Source organism: Protomyctophum bolini, assembly GCF_963924005.1.
Source record: "Protomyctophum bolini genome assembly, chromosome: 10".
Classification (NCBI taxonomy): Eukaryota; Metazoa; Chordata; class Actinopteri; order Myctophiformes; family Myctophidae; genus Protomyctophum; species Protomyctophum bolini.
In genome coordinates this window covers 21612692-21625303 of record NC_137871.1, presented here as the reverse complement: position 1 = coordinate 21625303, position 12612 = coordinate 21612692, and the positions used below count along the sequence as shown (strand labels likewise).

At 44.4% G+C, this 12612-nt stretch overlaps 1 protein-coding gene across 1 annotated transcript in view; it reads left to right on the top strand.

Moving 5' to 3' along the window:
* The window catches only part of fat4 (FAT atypical cadherin 4), a 126454-nt gene that overhangs the window by 76393 nt on the left and 37449 nt on the right, over positions 1-12612 (top strand). The window contains exons 5-9 of the mRNA XM_080774722.1: positions 1056-1243; positions 2077-2237; positions 2720-2975; positions 3645-3962; positions 5607-5781. Coding sequence (XP_080630848.1) covers positions 1056-1243; positions 2077-2237; positions 2720-2975; positions 3645-3962; positions 5607-5781 — 1098 coding nt within the window. The remainder of the gene's footprint in view (positions 1-1055; positions 1244-2076; positions 2238-2719; positions 2976-3644; positions 3963-5606; positions 5782-12612) is intronic.

Genomic DNA, 12612 nt, shown 5'->3' with positions numbered 1-12612 from the left:
ACCGGGATGGAAGAAGAAGTGCTACTCCAGGCTTTTGATAAGGGATTGCTTGCTTGTGTACTGTAAATATGTGGTAGAGTGTGGGAAGATGCCAGCTTTCCACATGAATACCCCGTTGAGCTGAATTACAGACGCTCAATTTAAGCTCATTTTAACCCTGGCTCCAGGGCAGTAGTGCGGATTAGGGCCGATTTTAAGGCTAGATAGCTTCGCTACATTGGGGTTTAGTCGCACTCTAGTTATGTCATTTAAATAAATGTTGCTCTTTTGAGAGGGATTTTCCCAAATTGCTCGGCGGCGCTATCATTTTTAGGAAGTGGCCCGCAGTGTTGTTTGTCTTTTGATAGCAATCGTGTCATGGTACAGGAATGAATCATCCACTTTGACGGACTAGTGTAGCAACCAGAGCTCCTGCTGATACGCATGCACAATTTGTGGAAATGTACTGTATGTCGATAACGAACAAAATCAGTTAATTAAAATTGATATTATGCATCTCTACCAATAGGAGCACGTTAAAAATGTCAGTGACTAACCTCTAGTATGGTCTCACCGTTCGTTATCCTGCTATTGTTTATACAAGATCATCCTAAATAATCCCCTATTTGTCTCCTTTTTTGACATGATAGCAGTCAGTATAGCAGATATATATATATATATATATATATATATATATATATATATATATATATATATATATATATATAGTTGCTGTCGGGAGGAAACCACCTAACTCCATTTTATTTATTTTTTGCATAAATCAGTGCTATTGAGCACCCTTTATGTATGTGTGTTGTTTCAGAAATATGCTAAAGCAGCTGCCTCCACCACCTCTCCCCCTCTTATGGAAGTAATTGACAATATATAAAGTTACAACACCAACTTTGATGAGGCAGTGTTGCTTTGTTTTCAAAATATAAGGTTTTCTTCATTTCCTGAAAAAATTTCAGGAAATTTTCCTGAATTGAATAAAAAAAAAACTGACGTTCATGAGACCAATCGATGAAATAATCAACACCGCAATTCCTTTTCCGGGGTCCGATGTTGTCTTCCAGGTCTAAACGCCCAGCTCTGCTACAGCATCGCGTCCGGCGACCCTCAGGGCCAGTTTGAGATCACGAAGGAGGGCGTTCTCCAGACCAAGAAGGCCCTGGACCGCGAGGCGCAGTCCTTCTACAACCTGGTCGTCACTGTGCATGACTTGGCCCCGCCTCCCGCGACACGCTTCACCAGCACCGCCCAGGTATATCATTGGTGGAACCGTGACTCATTAGATTTACTTAAGCACTGTACTTAAGTAAACATTTTGAGGTATTTGCACTTTACTTGAGCATGTTCATGACGTTTTATTTTTGCTACTGTAGATTTTAATGCCAATACATTTGTACTTTTTTTTTTTAGTAAGTACATTTTGAACAGCAGACTTTTACTTTACTACTGTAATTGATACTTTTAGGAACACCATTCTTTTGGTGTTTTTACCCCTTCAGGACAGGAACCCCTATTGGGGTCCTTGTTGCTATGTACAGTATATTGGCAGCGTAACATTTTTGCAATTTTAATTAAAGGGATTGTGACATAAAAAAAATAAGTTTTTGTATTTTTTCATTTTTTTTATCTGAGCTCAATTGCATCCAAAAAACTTGAACTTTTAACATTCAGTAGATTTTCTGTGGTCTGGGGTTTTCTGGCTCAAACAAGTGCTCTGATTTTCCTGTGGAGTGTGATGTAAGAGCCAGCAAATCCCATATATGACAATGGGATTTGCCTCTATGTCACTGTTTTGCCTGTTTTCATTGCAGCTCAAAAGGCTTCACAGACACAGAGAAAATCCCAGAACGCAGAAAATCCACTGAATGTTCAAAGTTCAGGTTGTTTGGGTGTAATTGAGGTCATGAAACCTAAAAGAAAAACGAAAAATAAAAAAGTATGAAAATGTATGTCATGAAACCTTTAATTAATATTTGAACATTTTCAGAAAATGTCAAGGTCAGTATTTAGAAGGCGTTTTTAGAAGACTATCAAAATAGTCCTAATAAATGTGAGTGCTTTTCCCACCACTATCACTCCGCCCAGGTATCGGTCATCCTCCTGGACGTCAACGACTGCCCGCCCTCATTCACGTCGCAGCGCATGGCCTACGTCCAGGAGAACACACCTGTGGACACGGTGGTGTTCACGGCGCGCGCCCTGGACGCCGACAGCGGGCCCAACAGCTACGTGGAGTACGCCCTCAGGTATAGCGTTGATGTTGTCGAACTCAAACTACGACAAAAACATTGTCCGTCAACTACCGTTTTTCACAGAATTAACTCCTTCGGCGGAACACGTTTAATATCAAGATTTAGTCGCAAATTGGCACGCTTTTCAGCCGCCGAGCTCTTCTTTTGAAGAGCCACCAGGTGATTTGATGAACCGGAAGTAACGAGCAATCATTTCACGGGGCACTGGCTCGATACAAAGCTCACGCGTTGTGAGCTTGTAGATATTATATTAGCTATTTTCAGCAAGTGTAAGATCGGCCATTACGACGCCATCAAGGCCTGCCAAAATACATTTTAGTCGACTAACTCAACTGTAGATTTAGTTGCCTAAAACTAGACGAACACGTGACTCAAATGTGACTCAAAACTTAATTAAAATCATTCCAATAGACTACGACTAAATCCCCCAAAATGTTGCTGTCAAAAACAACACTGCCCTCCTCCTCACTACTCAGGGGGCCGTTCGGCAACAAGTTCAGCATCGGCACGATCGACGGCGACGTGCGTCTGGTCGGCGAGCTGGACCGCGAGGAGCTGGCCAACTACACGCTGACACTGGTGGCCACCGACAAGGGCGAGCCGCCGCTGTCGTCCACCATGGACGTGACCCTGACGGTGCTCGACGTCAACGACAACACGCCCAGCTTCTCGCAGAACGTCTACGACGTGGAGATCGAGGAGGACACGCTGACGGGCACCGACGTCCTGCAGGTGAGAGAGAACACAATGAGATGACGAGCTGGGACAAGCTTAAAGATAGAGTGCCACCCTAAAACATGGTCATCAGGTATTATTGAGGGGTGCTAGCCCCTCCTATGTCCAGGCTTTGAGGGTTTGTGCAAACACAAACATTGAATGCCATTGACAATAAATGGCCAGTTTTTTTTTTTGGGGGGGGGGTGCTTTTCTCCCTTTATTGATAGATACAAGTGGAGTAAGAATAATCCTTTTGTCCTTGTGACGTAATCTGCTGATCTTTTGCCAACAACATGATTATCCATACTATAGACACAATAAGGTATATTCTACTCTGGCCTACTCAGGTGCAGTGGTGGAACGCAAATAAGTACATTTACTTAAGTACTGTACTTGAGTACAATTTTGTTTTTGTACTTGCATTGCCGATCTACAAGCTCACAATTCGTCGCAATGCGCATTGTGAGCTTGTAGATCTGCCATTTTCAAACGATGTTTCAACATTTGAAAACTTGAAATGGGACATTCTGCATAATGAGTAACTTTCTACTTTTACTCAAGTCTATTTTGAATTCCGGGGACTTTTTACTGTGTAAACGGAGCAGGTCCTACATTGCAGCATTGATACCTCTACTGAAGTAAAACATGCAAACGTACTTCTTCTTCCCCACCTACTTTGCTCAGGTGTTCGCCAGCGACGCCGACGAGGGCACCAACGGCCAGATCCGCTTCTCGGTCGCCGAGGGCAACGCCAACGGCGACTTCCGCATCGACTCGGTCACCGGGGTGATCTCGGTGGCCAAGCGGCTGGACCGCGAGGCGCGCTCCTCCTACTCGTTGGTGCTCCAGGCGGCCGACCGCGGCAGCACGCCACGCGCCGACCGCGCCACGGTCAACGTAGTGCTGCTGGACGTGAATGACTGCACACCGGCGTTCGAGCTCTCGCCGTACACCGTGAACGTTCCGGAGAACCTCCGAGACCTGCCCCGGAACATCCTGCAGGTGAGTTGTGCAGAGAGGTGCGCGTGTTGCGAGGGCTGTCTGTCACGATGTTTGAGGGGCGCTAGCCCCTCCTATGTGCAGCTTTGAGGGTTTGTGTAAACACAAACGTTGTCCTAACACAAACATTGAATGCCATTGACAATGAATGGCTAGTTTTGAGTGTTTGTGTAAACACACATGATTTTGTGTAAAAAAAATAATTGTGTAAACCCAAACATTTAAGACAAAAGTGAGGACTCAAATTGTGATTGACCAGAATGAGATGATGTATGATGATAAGAGCGCCCCTCACTTCACATGGGTGTGATTTTTACATTACCTGTTGACACTTTGGTTGCAACCAAAGTCCTCCTGGCGCTATATCCGGCATAGTGCCAGGCAGAATATTCTGAGAACGCCCACTTTTCCTTTCTACCAAAACCAGGAAGCAAAATCTTCCATTTCTACGTCTGAACTAAACAGGGCAAGGCGTTGCCTAGCAATGCAAAAATGGATTTTACCGAGACCGAGATCGATAAAAATAACTTAAAACGACCCCATTGGTGCTTAATTATGGACAGGAATTTGTTGCTGTCGGGCAGAAACCTTGTATCGACATATTTCAAGAATGTTTTTGCTAGATTTGTATGTTTTTGTACGTTTTTCCTAAACTTTGTCATACAAGAGTGAACAGCTGATCTGCAAGCTTGCGATGCAACGCGCTGTGACCTTGTAGATGGGCTATTTTCACTATGTGTTTTAGTTATTTAGTTATTTTTAAATAATAAAATAGGAACAGTTTTGGACATGAACGGTTTTGGACATAAACGGTTTCCTCCCAACGGCAACTATTTCCTGTGTGAAAACAAGGCCAGAGACCTTAAAGACTTAACAGTTTAACCAGATTTGCGATGACGCTAACCCAATAACTACAAGGATGTATATGGAATCGTTTTAACTGAAGCACTGAGCATGGTGGTCTTGTTTTGTGTAATTTCATAACAAATACGAGATGAAAATTATGAAGAAATCAAATATGATTGCAATTAGTTCTGCTCAATTACATCTTTTTAGGGGGAAAAAGGGGGGTGGGGTTGCAGCAACAGTGAGTTTGCTACACAAGTGCACTATGGTTCTCTGTGGCCCGTGAGATAGAAAGAGCCGGGCAGGCAGCCCACAATATTGTTCACTAATGAACAATGTCGTGCAAAGATTTATAGCCCACTTTGAACAGTGAACTAGTAGGGGCTTATTTTTGTTATCCGTGAGCAAAATTAACACAGTGACTGGACAGAAGAAGTCATCCTCATAATTAACATTGAGTATACTGTAAATGGGCCTTTACTTTGAAACCATTACAGTAGCTTGTGTCCAGCATTCCAGAGCAGCCAGTGGCCACAACGTTAGAGAAGCAGGCATGGATTTGTCATTAGTTTGGAACCCTCGGACCAACTGTGAAATTCTGGTTAATGAGCAACAATTGTTCTTCCCCCAACCAACCACGTACCCACGAGCAATGCAAATTGCTCCTGTGGGGAATGCAGCTGAACATTGTGGTTATGCTAGTCTAGATTTTAACTGTGAGTGAATCAGGGTAGCTAGTGCTGGAAAAGACTCCAAACAACTCCAAACTACTTTTTTGTGTTCTCATTATCCGTCTGCCAGGTTGTTGCGAGGGACGATGACCAGGGGACCAACGGTCAGCTCAGCTACATGCTCGGCAGTGGCAACGATGAGGGCGCTTTCAGCCTTTCATCTGGCGGTCAGCTGAGCCTCAGCCAAACCCTGGACCGCGAGCTGCAAGGGAAATACGTCCTTCTGGTCACAGCGACGGACTCGGGTAAGGACCCAGCACAGGTGCTCGGACAAGACCCACGAGGGCAGTCGTGGTGCCATTTTTGCAATACGGTGACAGAGTGGAATTGCTCTGCAGCACCATTTTATTGCTCTTTTTTTAAATAAAAAAAATATTGCTGACTGACTGACTGACTAACTAACTGACTGACTGACTGACTGACTGACTGACTGACTGACTGACTGACTGACTGACTGACTGACTGACTGAAGGTGTTTACAGTGGTTCCACTCAGCTCATTCTATCGGAGTATTTCGCTGGTCCTGGATAAAATACCAGTAAGACGCCCTGAGGTTGCGTGCACGCTTCGGCCTGGGTGTTGGCAGACTTAATTCATTCTGTAGTGGCCATACAGTATATGGAGCGTGTCTTGTGTGTACAGGGTTTGATAACTTTGGGGCAGGGCAGGCCCGTCTAGAGTTTGAATGGACCTGTATCAGTCAAAAGGGAGACATCGAAGAGGATGGATGGGTGGGGTAGGATCAACATATGGCATGTCAGAAAGGGTGCTACACAAATCAAATTCGCTACTGTAATCCATTATTATTATTATTATTGTACTTTTAGTTTGTTCAACTGTAACTTTCTTCAGCAAAAGAGAGAACATGTCTAGTGAGGAGTATAAGGCGTCTGCATTGCATCAGTCGGACATTGTTTGATTTCAGCAGAGCTTCAACATATTCCGAAAGCAAACAACAAAACCAGGCTAGGGAAAAATATAACTAAATGTCAACAAACAACATTTTGATTTGATTTGTGTGTGTGTGTGTGTGTGTGTGTGTGTGTGTGTGTGTGTGTGTGTGTGTGTGTGTGTGTGTGTGTGTGTGTGTGTGTGTGTGTGTGTGTGTGTGTGTGTGTGTGTGTGTGTGTGTGTGTGTGTGCGCGCGCGTGCGTGCATGCGCGCGAGTGTGTGTGGCATGATAACCTAAACATTCTGGAGTTTTTAGCTTGCTAAATAACGTTTTTTTTTTCTTTTATCCTTATTCCCCAGAAGTCCTTTTCAGCGGGTTCGATTGAATAAGCGTCCTCTGTTTATTTGGATACAGCGGTGAGGCTTGTCGTAGCCAGATAAAAGGTTAACTTGTTATTGCACAGAGGCCGGTTAATGTGCAGTTAAAGGAGTACATGCATATCCCCATTGCAGCCAAATCACATGGTATTCCCAGCTAAGTATACGTTTGGATGGGTCGCTCTGGCACGGCCGTCATGGTCGAAGGGTGGTTCCGTTTCATTCCTGCACTGACCATGTGACGGGCGTCCGTATAACACTATGTATTTTTGACTGCACACAGACTTTGGTGAGAATTGTGACAGTCCGGCACATAGCGTCTCTTTGTTTTCCTTGTGGAATTATAGATGCTGTCTATGAAAAATGTGAGTGATATATTGAACTAGATGAACGTGTGTTTCATGTGATACATCTCGACACGTTGAGTAGCTTCGGTTCATGCATGAAGGAAAGGAGTGGATTGATCTCCAACTTTGCAATGGCAGCGGCAAATTATCAGACGATGAAGTCTGTGTAGCAATTCTTGTGCAAGTCACATTTTGATTTGTTACTTCACATAGTTGCTGCTCAGAAATTTGTACCATATGGTTGATGTTGCCCAATAAGCGAACATACTAATTAGGATTTGATTCCCTTTGTGCCTGCTTCACAAGAAGTCCATTTTTAGACTCCTGACAACAATTCCAAAATATTTTGACAGGACCTTTTGGTACATGTTTGCCAAGAGGCAGAAAGAAGGATTCGGGGGTAGGAATATCAAAATATCGAAAACCCCATAATCATAGTACAGTCCAAATTACCCTCCAGCATTTTCTCACATTTTTGAGGCCTAGGCTGAGAAGGACAAGGGGGGGGGGGAATGGTTCTCCCAGACACTATCTGGCAGGACATCTTGAAGGTGATGGTGCCGACATGATGCTCAGCTGTCTACCAAGGCGCGTTTGTTGAACCACAGACATTCCTCTTTACAACTTAATGTTGTCAGTCAGATTCCACTGTTTATATTGCATTCCACTATATTCCTCTCTGTGTCTCTCTCTCTGTGTGTGTCTCTCTCTGTGCGTGCGTGCGTGCGTGCGTCTGTCTGTCTGTCTGTCTGTCTGTCTGTCTGTCTGTCTGTCTGTCTGTCTGTCTGTCTGTCTGTCTGTCTGTCTGTCTGTCTGTCTGTCTGTCTGTCTGTCAGACAGACAGACAGACAGACAGACAGACAGTTACAGTTACAGTTGAAGTTACCTTCTTAAAGTAACGTTTTTTTAAACGTGTGTTGTCAGATTTGCTATTTATCCACCATTTAGTCAGGCACACATGCAGAACATATGCCAGAATAGCATAGCTGACTGCATGCGTTCCTGGAGCATTTCACCATGCGAACAAGAGCTAATTCTGTGCTTAAACGCTGAGTGCTACATGACTTATGATCAGGCAGATGTGCTCTAAGTTCTTTTTTTTTACTTATTCTGTGAATGAATCATAGCACGACTTCCACTCATTTTGGGGGGTGGATGGGGTTGTGCCTGCGCCCCCGGTAGCAACGCGGTGCTCACTCTGCTCCGCCGCACCGCGGACATTTTGAGCCTTTTTTCGATGAAGGTAAACTCATTAATCTGGGCCCTGAGTATAGTTTCAAGACCCATTCTGCCGTGCTGAGTGAAATCTGTCACGAAATGGATGGAAACAAAAGAGAGGACTGGGTGCTGCTGGTTCTTATAATGGTTTCTGGCTCAGGTGATCGGCAGAATTTGGCACACTTCTGTCATTATTTGAAAATCCAAAGCCCTGAGACGTGGCACACATACAAGCTGCATAAAGGTGTTTTACAAGGAGCCTTGTTGAGGGGGAAACTGGAAGATCTGGGAGAGGATATTTCATTTTTTCCCCCTCTCCGCCAGTGGAAAGTTGTTGGCACCATTTCTGAGGGAAGGAGAAGGGCAGAGAGGGAGAAAGATGGAGAGAGAGAGGGAGGGAGAGAGAGTGAGAGAGAGGTGGGGAGGGAGAGAGAAGGAGAGAGATACCAGGACGTCAGGGTCCTGGGCTGGTCTCATTGCAGGGGCAACATCTGGTATCAACTGTAGGCAAATCAGATTTCGTAAGCCAGTGCCTAGCAACGCATAAGTTATGCCCCCATGGAAGAGGATAAAACAATGAAATCTCCAACAGGGGAAACGCTTTCAGCAGGGAGTGTTTCTGGAACTGTTCTAAGTGGGCCACCACATTTTCAGAAAACAAATTTTATGTACAGTTATGACATTCGGTCACTTGAGGTTGCGTCGGCCAGCAAGCTGAAAATCACTCTCTAAGAAAGGGTGCAAATTCCAATGTATATTCTGCATTTTAGCCTATTGTCTCTCCCTATACACTTAAATACATTGTGTGGACCTGTAAGGATCCATTTTGACACTTTCAGTGTTCCATTATTGACACTCCGGATGTTGCCACGTCGGCGGACTAGAATTTAATTAAGATTAATTTAGTGGTATGAAAATTGCACATTCTGTGGTGCTGCACATTGCAGAATAAAAGAGTCACTGTCACTGACACTGTCGAATGAATCGTCTACATAGGAAGTGTCGAGGAGGAAAGATATGTCTGTCTACATAAGTTCATGGCCTTTGCGTGCATGCGCGCGTCTGTGGGTGACGTGTGTGGGGGTGTGGGTGGAGGGTGGGGAGTGGGGAGTGTGTATGTGTGTGTACCATGTGTGCCTGGCTTGTGGTGAGATTGTATTATTTTTGCGCATACAATATTTTTATGTGTGTGTGTGTGTGTGTGTGTGTGTGTGTGTGTGTGTGTGTGTGTGTGTGTGTGTGCGTGTGCGTGTGTGTGTCGCACACACGCTCTACATATGTGGTGAGAGCATCTTCAGGGCTAAATTGACACATGCATAGCACTTGGTCTCGTTATGCTTTAGTAGAGAAGGCTGGGCAAAGCCCTGGTCTCCCATGGCTATTACTGCAAATCCCATGCCTTTCCACCCAGCACATCTATCTCCTTCGCTCTATTCACAGCAGGGTGCATTTTGACACTTCCAGAGTTAAATTAACCACTACTGTGTGGACATGGTCACTTGCTCGACTGTACGATTGGGCGGAATGGGGGTGTGCGCGGTAGAATGTGTTAGTGATGATTGTGAGAGTTTATTTAACCACTTAAACATTATAAACATTCATCTAGGTCCCTCAGCTGTCTATACTTACTTAGCACCTCCCCTTCTACACCATAATTATGCGACACATTGTGAGCTTTTAGATCTGCTGCACTACCGTTTCTTTTTGAGTGGCAAAATATATATATATATATCTTCTCGCACCTTGCCCGTACATTCACTTTCGGAAATTACACAAATAGAAAGTTAAGCAAATTGAGTATTGAAAAAGCCACTGATAAGTGGTGTAAAAGCATGGCTGGACTTTGCCAGATCACTGTCCAAAAGCTTGCCACAATAAATCTTTAATAGGGTCCGTTTCTGAAGTTTTCAGCCAGACTCAAGTCTAGTGGCAACACAGGACTCAGCCAAATAAAATATCAGGTTCCTCAAATGAACTTTAACAGACCTGTAACATTCTAGATCAACTCTTAAAAAAAACGGAGCCAGTAACAATGTGGTCTTGCAGAGCTTTTTCCTATACACTCTTTTCTCCTTTCCACACTTTAACAATTGCTGGAACTGAATGTTTGTGTAAATAGCGTTAGTATCTAATAAGGGTTTTAAAGACCTGGTGTGGGTTGGATGATAAGTACTTTGCGGTAGCCAGGCAAGATCCACTATGTTCTTAATGCTGTTTTTTACTCAGTTTCTCTTATGGCCCTGGTTGGCTTGATTTAATCACAATAAGCACCTCGCTCGCAAAAACAGTGTACAGGATCTCAGAATACTGTTTGCACAGAACAAGTTGTTCTTTTGTGTCCAAAGAGCAGTTAGCAGAATTGCTGGGCAAGCCTAGCATGTGCAATAAGCCTATAGCCTTACTTTAATTCTGCAAGTCATATTGCATACAGTGATGCTGTCAATTTAAAGGTTCTGTGAGAATCATGCTTTTCTGTGCCTTTTGTCCCATTGGTTGTGCTAGCAGATTCGGCAGGTTGGCTGGGGATCTGTATAGAGATTGACCTTGGAACCTTGGGACGCAGTCATTGGGATTGGTCCATATACGTAGAACCCACTGCCTCCAAGCTATCGACCATAGAAAACAGAAGTGCCAGTCGTAGTAATTAAAAACACAAAACTCAAATCACTTCGTAAATGTTGAGCATTCGGTCCAAAGTAAACGAATACAATGTTCTTGCACGCAAATGGGCTTTATCAGTCTGCAAACCAATAATACCCTTATCCATAACCATACAAACAAATAGCTGTCCCAACATTTTGAGCCTAATTTGACAAATATGCCTGCGAGATTGCCATATAAAAATAAAATAAACTCTTCTACTCCTTATTACTACTACAGGGTGCCTTTTGAGTGTTTGAGTTGAGATGTCCCTTTCACTCTCTTGCTTGTTAACTGTGAGAAAACCTCTGTTTACTCTGTTGTGTTTGGCAAACCGTGTGGTGGGACACAGCTCGCACCCTGCGCGCAGGTCCACTGCAGCCATTCATGGGTGCCGGACAGAGGGGTTCGGCATTAAAAGAAGCTTTGTCGCAAAGCAACAGGTTCTCAGAGGGAGAAAAATGCCATTTGCACTGCCAACGGCGGCCAGTTCTCTTTCACCCCCCCCGCCTCCGAGTAATGGTGTTTTATTTACGCTGTCTCTTAAGAGCAAGCACAATAATCGAGCCTCACAGTCCATAAAGCGTAATTAACCGTTTAGCCCTAAGCTCCAGGCTACAGATGGGGCTGTCTCATAAATTTACACATTCATCCGTCTTTCCTCCTTAAGTCAACCTGTCCTAAACTTTCAAGTTTAATGAACCCTCCCGTCTCAACATCAAGCATTGTTCTTCTTGCGGGCGGAGGTTCCGCACAATTCCGCTCCCGACTCCATGGGACAAAACATCAGTCAATCATATTGAAGGAAGGGGATTATCTCTTGTGCTAGCAGAGACAACCCAAACCTAATTCTTAGCATGGCTTAGACCTGGAGCAACGTCGGACTCACACCATTTCTCAGGGGGGTGGGGGGGTGGGTGCATGCTGCTATTGTAAATCACCCCCTATCCCACACCCGGCAGCACCCTGCATGCTTCTCTCAGTGGTATGTGTGCCCTCACAGCAGATGCAGCGGTCAAGAAACACATAGCTTAACTGTAATTAGCACATGCGCTTGGTGCCCCCTCTAGTTTTTGAGAGTACAGTATGGTCATAGAACCTTCGGGGAGGTTAATGTGATTTGTTCACTGGTAATGTACACTAATAAGGTGCGTGGACTCTGCCATATGTTTGTGCAAGATAGACAATGCTTTCCCGGGGCGATGGGGTTATGAGAGGTTTACAGTCTGTGTGCCCTTGTGGGATGGGAGTCGAAGGCAACAGATGGCCAACTGTACTTCCTCAGTCTCAGGGTCTGCAAAGCTTGTTATTTTGGACACCCTTTATTGCGGGGCGGGGGGGATATTCAGGGTCCCTTCAAGTCATGTGGTGGTCCTTACCAAAAACAAACTTCCCAGAGCCTGGGCTCAAGTGGTGTCATTACATATTGGCCGAGAGACGTAGATGTCATACTCATGACCACTTCACTATCTTCCCCAAGTGCTAATAGAATAATTTAAGAGATATAATAGAATGCTGTGTTTGGTCTGTGTGTGTGTCACTCTCAAGTCCGTTGGGAATGTCCTGTTTAAATAAATGGTATTGAAATGTTATTTTTTTCTC